This window comes from Populus nigra, chromosome 10 (genome assembly GCF_951802175.1).
Source record: "Populus nigra chromosome 10, ddPopNigr1.1, whole genome shotgun sequence".
In the NCBI taxonomy this organism is placed as follows: Eukaryota; Viridiplantae; Streptophyta; class Magnoliopsida; order Malpighiales; family Salicaceae; genus Populus; species Populus nigra.
In genome coordinates, this window is record NC_084861.1 from 3,721,514 (window position 1) to 3,735,301 (window position 13,788).

Below are 13,788 nucleotides of genomic sequence, written 5' to 3' on the forward strand. Positions count from 1 at the left end.
ATTTTATTTTTTAAAATTATTTTTTATATCTTTTTGATTGTTTTGCAATGCAATTTTTTAAAAATAAAAAAATATTATTTTAATATATTTTTTTAAAAAAAACATTTTAAAAACAGTTATCAAATTTTGGCTGCTACAACTTATAAATGGAACTTAACTTCATTGCCTTGGACACAACAGCCACCTCTTCTTTTCGCTAATACAATAACAGAGAGTGAAGAAGAAACGGAAAAGAAAGGGATGGCAAGGAAACAAACTCTGCCGTGTCGGCTTACACTAGAGACATTTGAGGACGAACAATGCACAACCATGCACCTCTACCTCCATTGATATTAAATCTTCTATTATTCCAAAATCTTTTCCACTCCAAACTTCTCTGCCGTGGCATGATGTCCCATTAAAGTTTCTCCCAGGAAGTACCTTAGCCATGTCTGATGTCTTCGCTGATATTACTGTCTTCACCGAGTTCAGATTGAAAAGTGCGACATAAATTTCTCCTGAGTAAACAGAAAGGCGAAGGCATTGATGTATTATGAGAAATAGATACATATGCAGTATGCCCTAAGAGTTTTCAGATCAATGACTGTAGGCATGCTACTTATCAATCATAATTCATAGGTATGGTTAGACGCTACCAGAGTGCCATACTAGACAAACAAGCTGGCAGCTAAGAGGAGAAGATCGTTCCTTTTTGAATGAGGCATTTTGGAACTTCTAAAATAAACATAGACGCCCAACAACAATAATAAATGAAGGCATGAATATTGATATTGAGCAGACTATTTTCCACCCCAGATACATGGAAAAACATAACAGTTCGATTTAAATAGCTTCCCTTCACCAAGGGGAACGATCATAATCATCTTGGGGGTAACCAGTAAGCATGTAGCTCAGTGGTACTCTTGCGTAGGCAAGAAGGTTGAGGTCTCTTGTTTGAGTCTCACCTCTGACAAAACTTCAACAAAAATGGGAACACACTCATCAAGAAATGGAAAATCATCCTAGGGATCAAGTTTCTCATTAAACCACAAACTTCTCTGGGTTCTTTTAAAAATACTGCCAAGGAATGGTGACATTGAAACCAAATTTATCGAGAGTTTGGAGGGCATCAAACCTTTTCTTCCAGTGGCAATCCAAGAGCGAACTCCACTGTTACCAACATGAGCTGCATATATATTAACATGGCAAGGAAAAATCATCGAGTGGCCCTTAATGAACATGTAGAAAATCAGCTTGAACTTCTAGCATATTACCGTCAATTGAGTTCACAGTTGCACATAGACCAGAATAGCTGCTGATAAGGGATCCATTATTGTTTAACTCCCACATCTGTTGAAATTGAGAGTTTGCTTTCAAGTATCACTCATATAATGATAATTATAACCATTCTGGCAAAACCATTAATTAAATAATGACATTATAATTTGGAGCTTCAACAATCAGACAGTTATAGTTTCCTGCTTTATGTATTTGTTAATTGTTTACTGTCAATTTATACATGATTCTACAAGAAAGTGACATCTGTCTTCTCTGTTTTCCACTAAAATTTTACAGGAAACTAGCTCCTGTGCCTTCAAGTATCACTCATATGATGATAATTATAACCATTAATTAAATAATGACATTATAACTTGGAGCTTCAACAATCAGACAGTTATAGTTTCCTACTTTATGTATTTGTTAATTGTTTGCGGTCAATTTATACATGATTCTGCAAGAAAGTGACATTTGTCTTCTCTGTGTTCCACTAAAATTGTACAGGAAACTAGCTCCTGTGCCTTCGTTAGAAATTAGGGAATTGTGAATGAAGAGATACCTGATTGGCATCTGATCTGCAGGGGGAGAAGGAACTGCTCTTTAGTTCTTTTGAAGTACGCTTCTGTCTTGAAGAAGCATCCAGGCAAAACTCCATTCCATCACTGGCTAATAAATGGAGCTCTCCTTGATTGTAAATTAACTGTTCATCACTACATTTCCATTCACAGCATCAGAGGATGTCATAATAATAGTCTGTTGTTTGGAACAACTAAGGAGGGTAAAAGAGATTACGAAGCCAAAAGAGGTTTTCGCTTGTATAGGCATAAAGGTTCGTGGCTTCGCACGTTCTCTTTCCAGCATATCTGGTCAAGATCGTCAAGAGCTTCAACTAACCATCCATTAACTTTGGGATTATTGCAGCTAGTGAGACCCAAAAACCGTGTACGTGATACAACTTCCTTCAAACATTTTCTTGATCGTTGGCTGTGAGCCATGGTTTCATGTACAGAACCCTTCGTACCAGTAACATAAGGAAACTGCATGTGCAATGTGATGATATATCAGGAAAAAAAATCAGTTAATATTCCAAAGGCCTCTAAAAAAAACATTGTTTCACATGCCTCCATATTGTTCGTGCTAAAAGAATTTATTTCCAGAACAAAGGGATTCGTGATTAAACTGTATGTGGTCTCATCAAGCTTTCTAACATCTCCTCCAAACATGAGAGGGGATCTGACCATTGCCCACAAAGTCATCTGCAAAGAAAAAACTTGTATCAAGTCATCAATAAAAAAAGCTTATTTATTACATTGGACTGACACACATTTAGAGTTGCATATACATACCTGAGTTTTTTGTTCATCTAGATTAAGGTTACACTTTCTGTATGGTCCCCTGTTAGAACCTAGGATGCAGAAAAGCAATGTGATTATTCAAATTTTTGTTCTTTTTAGTGGAACTTTTTAAACACTTTTAAGCTGTAAGAAAGGAAATGTCACAATATTTTTTTTCTACATCTTTTTGAGCAAAAGCTAAAGTAGCTCCTAATAGTAATCATGAATACTCTGCAATTTAAGTTGCAAACCCCTAGACCCAAGGTAAAAACTGGTCCAGATGCATCACTTTTCAATGAAGTTGTTACTAGGATGTGTTTTTGTTACTGTTAGTTAACATGATCAACACTCAAGTGCATGGACCTATGCAAGCTATGCTATTTTGCTACCACCATGTAACAGCAAGCGTTCCATCGCTTCATTTAAAAAGTGCTAGAATTAAAAAGAAGAATCTGCTAACTTTTCACCTGGATCTGTAAGCCATCCCAAGGGTAGCATATCTAAGTCAGGCCATGACCTCCCCAGCAAGCCCTTGGCACCAATCTTATTAGCAGCAGCGAAGTCCCTGAAGCAGAAGAACAAGACATCACATCAAAAAAATGGAAGAATAGAAGAAAAACACCAATTAGAGAGGGCAATCTACATGTAATTTGAATTTTAAGCTCTTATTTTGCTTGAAAACTTAGATCCACCTTGCAACATCAAAATGAGCTGCAACGTCTCCCCATGTATCCCAATCATCCCCAGTGACCCTGTACATGTTTACCAATCCACTTATATCTTTTGCTATGGTTGGTGACGCGCTGGTTCCAGGAGACAAAGAATACAGCATGGGACGATCAAGCTTTTGCAGAACCTAAACAAGTGCTCTTCATATATCACCATAACTATTCAGAAAAGATTGAAGAGGTAAAATTTATGCACCAAAAATGCTGTATACCTCTGACACAAACGTTATTTCATCTACATCCAAGTCATCACCAAATACACAATCATGTTTCACTGCAAATAAAAGAGAAGCAAAGAATATAAAAATTATTAAAATAGAGAGATTGACGTGAAGCCACTCGGAAATCCTAGAGGTATAAATAACAGGAGGGAAGACTGAATTGGACGGAATTCACAATTTTGTAATAAATGCCAGTCAAAACTTTTAATTTCTGACTTGATTTAGATTTTAGAGCAGAAAACCAAGCAAATTGTCCATTACCAGTTCTAAGCTCAACTCCATAACAGATTAACTTGATTTTAAACGTACAAACACATTCAGCACAAACAGGGCAACTAAGCATCCTAAAAATAAAGCTATAGAGGTCAATCTTTTCAGAAATAAATTCTTTTTTTGTAATTTCTTTCCATAATAATCTATATCTATACAGCTATAGGTTTGGTAATAGTTTTGTCAATATGACCTGTGTATCTAGAATTTGTACTTCCATTTCTTTGTTGAGTTAACAACCTTGAGCTCAAGATTAATTTTGGAGGATTTTTTTCAAATAAACCATAAGAAGCTTGACCTAAGCCTAGTTCAAGCTTAGGATGCTTGAAGAGGTCAAAGCTCTATTTGACTCATTGCATTGTTACTATTGGGTCCTTCCAAGACCTTCAACATATATTTCCTACATTATTACAGAACAATACTTCATTCATGCTTCCAACAATGCAAACGGTTCTCGAAAGCTGCAATGCTGCTTTGACAAATTATTTTACCATTCTTAATAAGTGAAGTGAAAGAGAAAATTCATTCTCTAGAGAATGTTGAGACTTGAGATGCACCCTGTTGGATTCATAGACTTGTTAATGTGTTGGGAAAGATGGAAAAATGCAGATTTCAGTTAATTACTAATTACCAAAATCAACACCCCACTCGGCATACTGTTCATAAAGTGACCTCAAGAAGGCTCTTCCTGCTCCCAACTTAGTATTTACACTCATGAAACCATGTGGCATCCAGGCACAAGACCTCTCCTTGATCCCTATATCTTTTGCCCGCCATCGTCGTCCAGACTCTTCATAAGCACCTCCCTAATAGAAATTGAATTTTAGCATTATGTCTTACATTTCACCTTTCACCTGACCAGTCTACTTTTTATGATGATAGATTTTGCAGGACTGTGCAATCTGAGCTTGTGAAGGAAACAAGAAGAAAAATTTTTCCTGAGGGGGGGAAAATAGAAAAGAGAGAAGAGAGAAGAATGAATCCTCATTGATAACAAGGAGCAATACCTTGGCAGTATCCAAAATGAGGGTGTTCACATCATATATTCATATGCCTGTCTACTTAATCCTCTCATAACGTGAATCCCAAACTTACCTTGGTAGTATCCAAGATAGGGGTGTTCGCATCAAATGCCTGTCTACTTAATCCTCTCATAATGTGAATCCCAAACTTCAAACCCATGCCGTGAACTTTCTTGGCTATTTCTGTGAACCCTCTACCCCCCTTGGATGAGGGCCATCTGATTGGATCAGGGATCAACCTCCCCCATTCATCAATTACATCAAATCCACGAGAATCTGTTGAAGCACCTGGAACATCTCTCCTATACCAGAGGTAATCTATCACTGCATACTACATGAATTTGAACAGATAAAAGACAACCTCCATGTCAGTAAACTTTTCCATTCTCATACTGATCAAGTAATTAAAAAAGTTGATTGTAGTCATCAACCATATTCATACCTCATACCCATAAGGCTTTAGACGATGAGAGATGATTTCGGCACTTTGCAGGAAGTCTTCTTCAGAAACAATCCAGCAAAAGGAATCATAAGAGTTCCAACCTCGAGGTGGAAAGCTAGCACGCTCAGGTTGAGATGATACCCTAACATGTGTTTTGTATGTACTATTAAGTTCACAGATTTAGTCAAGAAAACCTTCAGAACAGTTGGAACATTTATGAGATAGACAAAATGAAACATAATTATGAGTTCTTCAATTCAATATGGACATCTATGTACCAAAATTTGACAATGTAATTGCATTGTCTAGTCAGCAACTTCGAAAGTAATTGCCTTGCTTCCAATAATCAGATGTAAAAAGGGTTTTCTTATTTCAAAACCAGCGAAGGAAGTTTACAACAAACTCTGGAATTCTACCAGAACATCTCCTATGTTAATTATAACAGCAGTGAATAGAAGAAACGTAGAAAGAGAAGCACCTGTAAAAATAAAAACCGAAGGAACCAAACATGAAGAGAACAGAGAGCTCAGCAGTAGGGTCGTCATTGTTTTGGTATACTGAAATCCAAACACAACCCTTCTGCCTAACTATCTAGGACAGGGAGAGAAGGCGTTCATTATATAGTAAACATACCCTGGTCTACAAATGCATCATGGCATCATACCATCTATAGAAATCATTCGTATATACCACAATTAAATACAAATATACGGAAACTTAATACAAAATACAAGGAATTCACACACACACACACATATATATATATTTGGAAAGAGAGTGGGGTGTGCGTGTGTGTGTGATTTGGTAACCTCATGAAAAAAAAAACATCTAGCAAGTACAAGAGAGTTGTCAAAGACACAACAATATAGTAAATTTAAACTTGGTAAACCAAGCTAGATGGCAGTAATATATCAGAAATTTCAAAGCCAGAAAAGGGAAATTTACTCAAACAAGTTTCTATATAGAATCTGGCAATTCACACAAAGAGTTCAAAAATTTATATAAAGGAAGAAGAATTTTCAGGTTCTAGGTTGTTCACGATGGTTGATTGATAAGCAATTATGAGAAAGAGAGAGACAGAAAAGCACCTGTAAAGAGAGAAACTGAAGAAGAAGAAGAAAGACAGAGAGGTGCGTGGTAGGATAGCCATAATCCCGAGTTCTCAGCTCTTCTTGATGATCAATGAAATGCAAATGCACCATCAGGTTTTTCGAAGGACGGTTAGTACTTGACTTTCATAATGGACGGGAGGATAATCTATTTTTTTTCTTATTTAATTTGCCGGTGATGGTACCGTGTTGGGTATCGGGAATTGAAATCCTCCCTCTTGTCTTTTTCTACTCTACTTGACGGAATCATAAGTTCTAGTTGTATACTTTAAGAAGATAAAAAATTAGACGGCGTTGTCTGGTTTAGTTGATAAGAAGAAACAAGTGAAGTGTCAAAATTTGAGTCACTTCTCCTGTCTGTTATAAAAATCTGTAAACCTCTCCTGTTTTTTTTTTTAAATAAAAAAGTTAGGTAATAGTTAATCTTATCAACAGCTTTATTTTTTGTTTTAAAAATATTTAAAAAAATTAATTTTTTTATATTTTTATATTATTTCCTATACTATCTTAAAAATAAAATTTTTAAAATATAAAAATATTATTTTAATATATTTCTAATAAAAAAATATTTTAAAAAACAACCCTTCAAATACCAACTCAACAACTAGCCTATCCTTCCATTCCAGTTTTTACATTTAAAAAATATTTAAAACAAAAACAAAAAAAATTATTTTTTAAAATTCAAATTAATATTTTTATATCATTTTAATTTATTAATATAAAAAATAATTTTTAGAAATAAAAAAAATATTTTTAAAAAATTATCGATAGTAAAGCATTCTTCACAGGGATACCAGTACCTTGTCTTCTCTATTTCCCTCGATATTTCCATAAGCATTAGCTATCAACTTACAAATTTTAACTTGCAATTACAATAAATAAATAGACCAAAAAGAAAAGAAAAAAATGTCTCAGTCTTCGGCACACCTGCTCATCTTTTTTGGCCTGGAGACTAAACTGCTGAGTGCCTGCAAAAAGGCTTGAGTCATCCAACCACATGCCCGATTCCTGGTACAGCTAGCCAGCACCTATTTGTGCAGATCATATTCCTCTAGTTCTTCCCATATTCTTACCTTTAAGCCGCTTGGTTCAAATTTCTTCGTTCCAGGTAAAATATAGTTCTGAAATTACAGGGTTTTGGCTCTTTCAGGACATGCTCCTGAAAATGAACTCTCCGTGATGCATCCAAAACGATATGCAGTCAGGCTCTACACATACAAGGAGTCAGGGGGTTTTCCCAGAGGTCATAATTAGGGAAAGTCTCCTCTGGCAATCCAGTTCGTGTCTGGTGAGTGACAACCACATCCTCTACAAAAGTCGCCCAGCCCATGTACGGGTCTCCAAAAGATTTGGACATTAGCCCCTTGTCTGGTTTTATGGATTTATGACGATGACCCATGTATCTACGGGCCCCAATAATCAATTTAGCAAAGTTGCCTCCATGGGTCATCACAAAAACATCAGACTTGAGGCAAACCAGGAAGTCAAGGGCTGCCAAGCTTGTCACATGCTTCCTGAATCCATCCAACTCTTCTTTGGTTGCCAGCTCTTCCTTTGTTACCTGTCAGAAAACCTTGGAGTCATATATGAGGTTAAAACATCAAACTTTTTATAAGAAAATTCACTTTGAAAGGGTCCTCTCACAGGCTAGGCATTTTTAAAAAAGGCAACTACAAAAACTAAGCCAACGATCACAGCTACGGGTGCTTTGTTTTCTCAATATCCTAAACATTGAGCATGCAAAACCATTCAGCTTCCCATCCCAATGAAAAATGAAATTCTCTTCTCCAATGGTATAACACACATAGAAATACACTCCTAAGCATTGTATTCATGCAGGCCTGGATATTTCAGTAACTGGAAAGCATTCTTCCTTTTTATATCTCTGGCAATCAGTGAGGAACCGATGTGAATGGTATTGAATCAAAGGCATAATGAGATGGGGTTGCCCATGGCTGCAATATTATACATGTGGAATTTATACACAATTTTCCATCTTAAAAGCATCAATTGGATGTATATGCTGGGGACAAAGTATGAGCAGATAAGAGAGATGGAAATCATTTCATAAAACATGTTTAGTCACTTCATCAATGGTGAGGGGGAGCAAAGAAACAGAATCAAAGGCCTTACCAGGCTTGGGAACATGTTCTTTAGTGGAGCTATTCGGTTTTGTCCACCATAAACCTGGCCAGAAGCTACATAAATCTGAGTTTCCTTAGGATATCCCATAGCCCGAAGAATCACAGCTACTTCCTCGGGTTCAAGAGGGCACCGTCCTTCCTTCCGTTTTTGCAGGGCCAGTTGCCATAGATGGGAACCATTCTGCATGATAAATCACCAAAAACTTATGATGCATCCATGCTTGTTTTAGTTTCTGACTAAAACCAGAAAAGCTTATGATGCATGATAACTCACCTTATACCGTCGAGGCCACTCTTTCTTTCTATATTCTGCCATTCTATCTTTCTCATCCCTTGTCCCCACAAAATCACAGAATGATAGACCTACCATCCCCTTTTCAAATCTAAGATGAAGAGCCCTGTATGATAAATAACTTTCAGCACCACTAAACTTCGAATTAACAATGATCGGAAAGAAGCCCAGTCAACTTCAGATTACAATGTCACATACATAAATGGATTTGAAATTCCTGTGCGGTTTCGCATCCTTGATACCAATAAATCAGACATCTCCTCTATCTCAGGAAGAAATTTCAGAGCATGATAATTCACCCTGCACCTTAGCCTGTTGATTTCTGGAGGAACATTATCATATCTACAACATAAACAAATAAGGAAAATAAACAGATTAAAAAAAAATACAACAATTATTTTTCCCTTGACAAAAGCAAAATTTTGAGCCTAGTGCCCCAAAGATGCAAGACATCCACGACTTACCCGAGCCGATCAACAAAAGGCTTTAGGGCCATTATCTTCTTTTCCTTGATTCGAGGCAGTACATTGTCTATGTAGAATTGAGCAGGTGCGTATTTTGGAATGTTTTTCACTGTTCGTCTATAACATAAATGGCAATTTGTTTCCAAATAATCAATGCTAGTCACAACAAATTGGAGTCCACACATGAATGTACATAATATGAGAAAATGATAAAGAACACAAAAATCAAACCTTATGCTTGTGAATAACTCTGATTTGTCAGTAAACCACTCGGGTATATCACGAACAATCCGTACATCATTCTTTAAATAGTCAATGAAGTGATCAACATCAAAAATGTCTTCAAATTTCCTGCAGACATTTTGTTAAAAAGCAGGTATTTAAGTTTCTAAAATCATAAAAGATGGCTTGTGAACAGAGGATACAACCTAACTCATTAATATAACCGCACATGTGACAAAGTTTAGCAAGAGAATGAAATATAGCAAAACATATACTAGTAATTATGCCAAAGTCAAATGAACCTATTTCAGACAATTATACAGCCACAAAATATACATATTTGTTGAGTGCACATCAGAATCACATCAATTTCCAACTGATTTTTTCTTCTTTTTTCAAAAAAAACAGCAGGAACGGTTAGTGTGCCGGAAGACCTTAATAAGGGATATGAGGAGCAACGCTATACTTGAGAAACATTATTTCTTAAGTCTCGAAGTTAAAGACAGAATCAAGAGAAAGAGAAACAAAAACAAACATTTTACATTATAAGAATGTTGCAAGACGTAAGCTCTAGGTATCAATGCTATTATATGCATAAGAATTTTGGCTTACGTTTGGTCTTTCCAAATCTGATCCTGCTTCAGAACAGGCAAAATAAGGGTGGCATTCATTATTTTGGCCACTGCTACAGCATTGCATATCTGCATTAAAAACAAGGGTGGCATTGCATATATCCAGTCTAATTCAATCACTTTAAAGCTTGTTGCTTGGTAAGTAAGTGGAAAAAACAAGCATAATTTGTTTATGAAAATTTACTACTGGAAGTTAATTTGATTAAACATAAAGAGGTAAGGAGAAAAAAAAAAAGAAAACTTAATTATCAAACCAGCAAAATTACCAAGATCAAATATTAACAATTGATTGGAAAAAAAGGGAGTATCAGAAACCACCTAGTTCAGATATTTTAATTTTTTGACCTACCAAACTAACATACATTATACTAAGATCAAAGGATTCTAAGTGAAGTGATCACTTAGGTTGCATATGGTTAGTGTCACAAAATAGAAGGAATAGATACAAAAGAGACAAAAATGTGTTTGGTTGAATAGACATGGATATAAAATAAATCTGTAGGTCAGTTTTGGAGCGTGTTTTTGTACTCTGAAACCAAAAGGTACAAAGAATCATGTCTTCTTTGTCTCCGTCTCTTTTGTCATGAGACAATAATTAGACGCTACCTTAAAAGTGTCTTAGCAAGGTCAACCTCCTTAATGTGTACCTTGTGGCATGAATTGGGTCCTGTTAGGTAGATTTCCCCAAATATGAAATAAATGCCCCATATTACAGCTAAATAGGAGCTAACTCTAGTTATTTGGAATTCTATTATCCTTAAGGACATTGTGCAGCATGCCAACTATTCTGTGGCCATGGCCAGCAAGGGAAGACACAATAGTGAATTGCATTAGAAAAGATGGGATTTGGGTAGATAAATTACATCACAATCTATAATTAGTTTCCTTTTTTAAAAACAAAAAATATATATCACTTGCAGGGTTAAGACTACATATTTAACAACAAAAGTCTTAAGAGATTTGAGATAGGTCAAGCATGACAGAACCATGTGGTTCCGTGACACATTAGGCCATGCAGAGGATGAAGGGATAGATTCTCAAGGTTCATGCAACTCCTTGCTTTGAATGTGGGGGGAGTATGAAAAGGAAGCAAATGACAATTTCTCAAATAAAAATATAAAGAACCACAAGACCCAGTCATTTCACAAATTATTTTATTTTTCCTTCTTGTGGATGGGGGTAGGTGGAGGGGAAGGGTTGCTGTGATTTTCAATTCAAAACCAAAAAACAAAAAACACAGAGAACTTGCATAATTATACTATTTGAGAGAATGAATCCATACAGCAATCCTTTGCTGATTCAAACCACCCTCTGCATGGATAAATATATAACCATTTGTTTCATTTTCAGGAGGCAGATCTGCAAAAATTAGAGAAAAGTCAAAGAGTTAAAACAGATAAAATGAATGGATGAGAAGAAAGAAAGTTGATTTCACAATTAGATTTAATTCATGCTGATCTTTCCAACAACACGACATACAACTGCGATTTCCTATATCTGTGGATATGTAAACTGGAAATATAGCATTAAATGTTAAACAGCACAAGTTTCTTCTAAATTCCGTATGCGAACTGGCTTTTTTTTATTGCCTAGAACATTTCTATTACAGATTACAGAACACTTTTATTCCTGAAGTTGTAAAGGCACAAACGGACAAACAACAGAGGGCTTTTAAATTCCTTTATTGAAAAAAATGGAACAGGTTGTAATAACAAGAAGGTAAAAAACATCAAAGCTTGCAGGTGATCGTCAAGAATTCAAGGGAGTTAGAGGGGCCATGTGATAGGTGGCATCAAGAGCCCAAAGGGGGGCTCGACCTTCATATCTCTGTTCATCAATGCTCACAAACAAAATGGTTGTGAATTGGAACCGAGAATAAAATGAAAGGACGGGATCACACCATGTGGACATTAGTATTGCTGGGCTAGACTACCAGGTACAGTTGTGTTGAGAACTTAGATTTCACACCCACATCAATTTTGTATCTAGTCAACGTGAATATCTAGGGCTAAACTACTGATTTCATGATAAAATCACCTGATATCCCATCATCGCGGCGCTCAGCACAAGGCTTCCAAGAGGTTGTGGCGGAGACTGGATTTTCCCAAAGTGAAGGGGCTTCCTTTACCTAAAATATAGAAGCTGTTATATAAGCTGGCATACTTTAATCAAGAACTGTAAATTGAGGCAAAAAGAGAGAAAATTTCAAGAACTTACATGCGGACAATGAAGAACAATGCCATCTTTCTTACACAGGTATGGAGCATTCTACAAAGACAATAAAAAAATTAGCAGTGAAAGTTAAACAAAAACGCAAACAAATTTCAAAATCGAAATCCAAAAACTCACCAATCGATTAAAGATGGAGAAAGCGGAGATTAATCCGACAATAACAAAGATAGAAATCAAGATTAAGGAGATCTTGGAGTTTAGGGGAGAAAAAACCCTAGGATCGTCACTGAGAAAAGAACAAAAGGGACGGTCACGATCTCTGGAAAATTGATGGCGGTGATCGTCGTCGTGAGTGCTACCGTGGATGAGAGGGGAGGCGTCCTCGTCACGCTTCATTGGGGAAGAAGAGGCTCGAGCTCCAAGCGAGCTCGAGTGCCTCAGCTCCACCATCGCTCTCTTTGGACTGTAAGCCAGCTCCGCGGGTGGTGATGGTGAACCGTCTCAAGTTTAGATAATAATCGGGATAATTGCTCTATTACTAAAATGAAATTTAAAGATTTATATTTTTTTTTTCATTTTTTGGATAAAAAAATATTGAAATTTGAGATTCAAGGTAAAAAATACTTGGGACCTTCCGGTCATTTTATATACTACGGGAGAAATTATGTATCATAAAACACATTTTAAAAAGAAAAAAAATTAAAATCAAATTAAAAAAATTAAATCCCACTAAAAACAACCTATATTGAATACTTTTTTTAAAATAAATCAAATGACATCAAGATCATGGCTATTGATAGTGATAATTTAGCAATTGGAGAGTTTTGTCTCGCTGTTTTTATGATTTTTTTCTATTTTTTATAAACATTTAAGGTTGGGATGAAAAAAATAAATTTAAGGATTAAAATGAAAAAGTTTTAAAAACAGGCAAGGAATATTAAAAAAGTAAAACTTGAAAGATCTAGATGAACTTTACCACACCATTTAAACAAGGTAAGTAGGAAGATGTTTTGATTTTGTTTTAAATATCAATCTTAATCCTTGATCTTTCTATTATTCTCTTGAGGGTAGATTAAAAATTAATTGAATTAAACCATCTAAGTGGTGGCTCAATAGTAAAAATTTAGGACCAAGAGGTTTGCTTTCTCTGTGATCTTAGGTTCAAACTTTGTGGTTGCTTATATGATGACCACCGAAGATTTATATGGTCGTTAACTTCAAGGTCCATAGAATTAGTCGAGGTGCGAACAAGCTAATCCAGACATCCATGTTAAACTAAAAAAAAAATTAATTGAATTGATTTGGTTTTTATCTATCTGATGAATCTGGTGCAAATAGTAATAAATCCCAACATTAAAAATAATGCTAGCATTACTCGCAGGAATTAAATAAAAAAGTACACCAATGACAAAAGTGTCAAGTGAGAAAGCATTCAAGGACCAAGTGAAATTTTGGTAGTGAATGATGACGTGAACGTTG

At 35.8% G+C, this 13,788-nt stretch overlaps 2 protein-coding genes across 3 annotated transcripts; both read right to left on the reverse strand.

Annotated features, from left to right (window-relative positions):
- Window positions 1-140: 140 nt before the first annotated feature.
- On the reverse strand, window positions 141-6,694 carry LOC133705525 (uncharacterized). 2 transcript variants are annotated; one of them, XM_062130780.1, is made up of 14 exons: window positions 6,363-6,694; window positions 5,275-5,437; window positions 4,906-5,163; window positions 4,442-4,616; window positions 3,532-3,593; window positions 3,284-3,447; window positions 3,059-3,156; window positions 2,604-2,662; window positions 2,379-2,513; window positions 2,050-2,294; window positions 1,817-1,967; window positions 1,254-1,329; window positions 1,115-1,165; window positions 141-497 (listed from the first exon to the last, which is right to left on the reverse strand). In XM_062130780.1, exons 1-14 carry the CDS (start codon window positions 6,422-6,424, stop codon window positions 277-279), a joined length of 1,920 nt encoding a protein of 639 aa, XP_061986764.1. In that variant the 5' UTR covers window positions 6,425-6,694; the 3' UTR covers window positions 141-276. The 2 variants fall into 2 exon arrangements, with proteins under 2 accessions (XP_061986764.1, XP_061986765.1); XM_062130781.1 differs by having other exon boundaries at window positions 5,275-5,416; window positions 6,363-6,690.
- A 480-nt stretch (window positions 6,695-7,174) lies between these two features.
- LOC133705526 (protein PECTIC ARABINOGALACTAN SYNTHESIS-RELATED-like) lies at window positions 7,175-12,838 on the reverse strand. The gene is made up of 11 exons (XM_062130783.1): window positions 12,487-12,838; window positions 12,355-12,405; window positions 12,175-12,265; window positions 11,420-11,496; window positions 10,118-10,206; window positions 9,515-9,634; window positions 9,284-9,400; window positions 9,018-9,161; window positions 8,802-8,925; window positions 8,517-8,708; window positions 7,175-7,944 (listed from the first exon to the last, which is right to left on the reverse strand). Exons 1-11 carry the CDS (start codon window positions 12,757-12,759, stop codon window positions 7,585-7,587), a joined length of 1,638 nt encoding a protein of 545 aa, XP_061986767.1. The 5' UTR covers window positions 12,760-12,838; the 3' UTR covers window positions 7,175-7,584.
- Window positions 12,839-13,788: the final 950 nt, after the last annotated feature.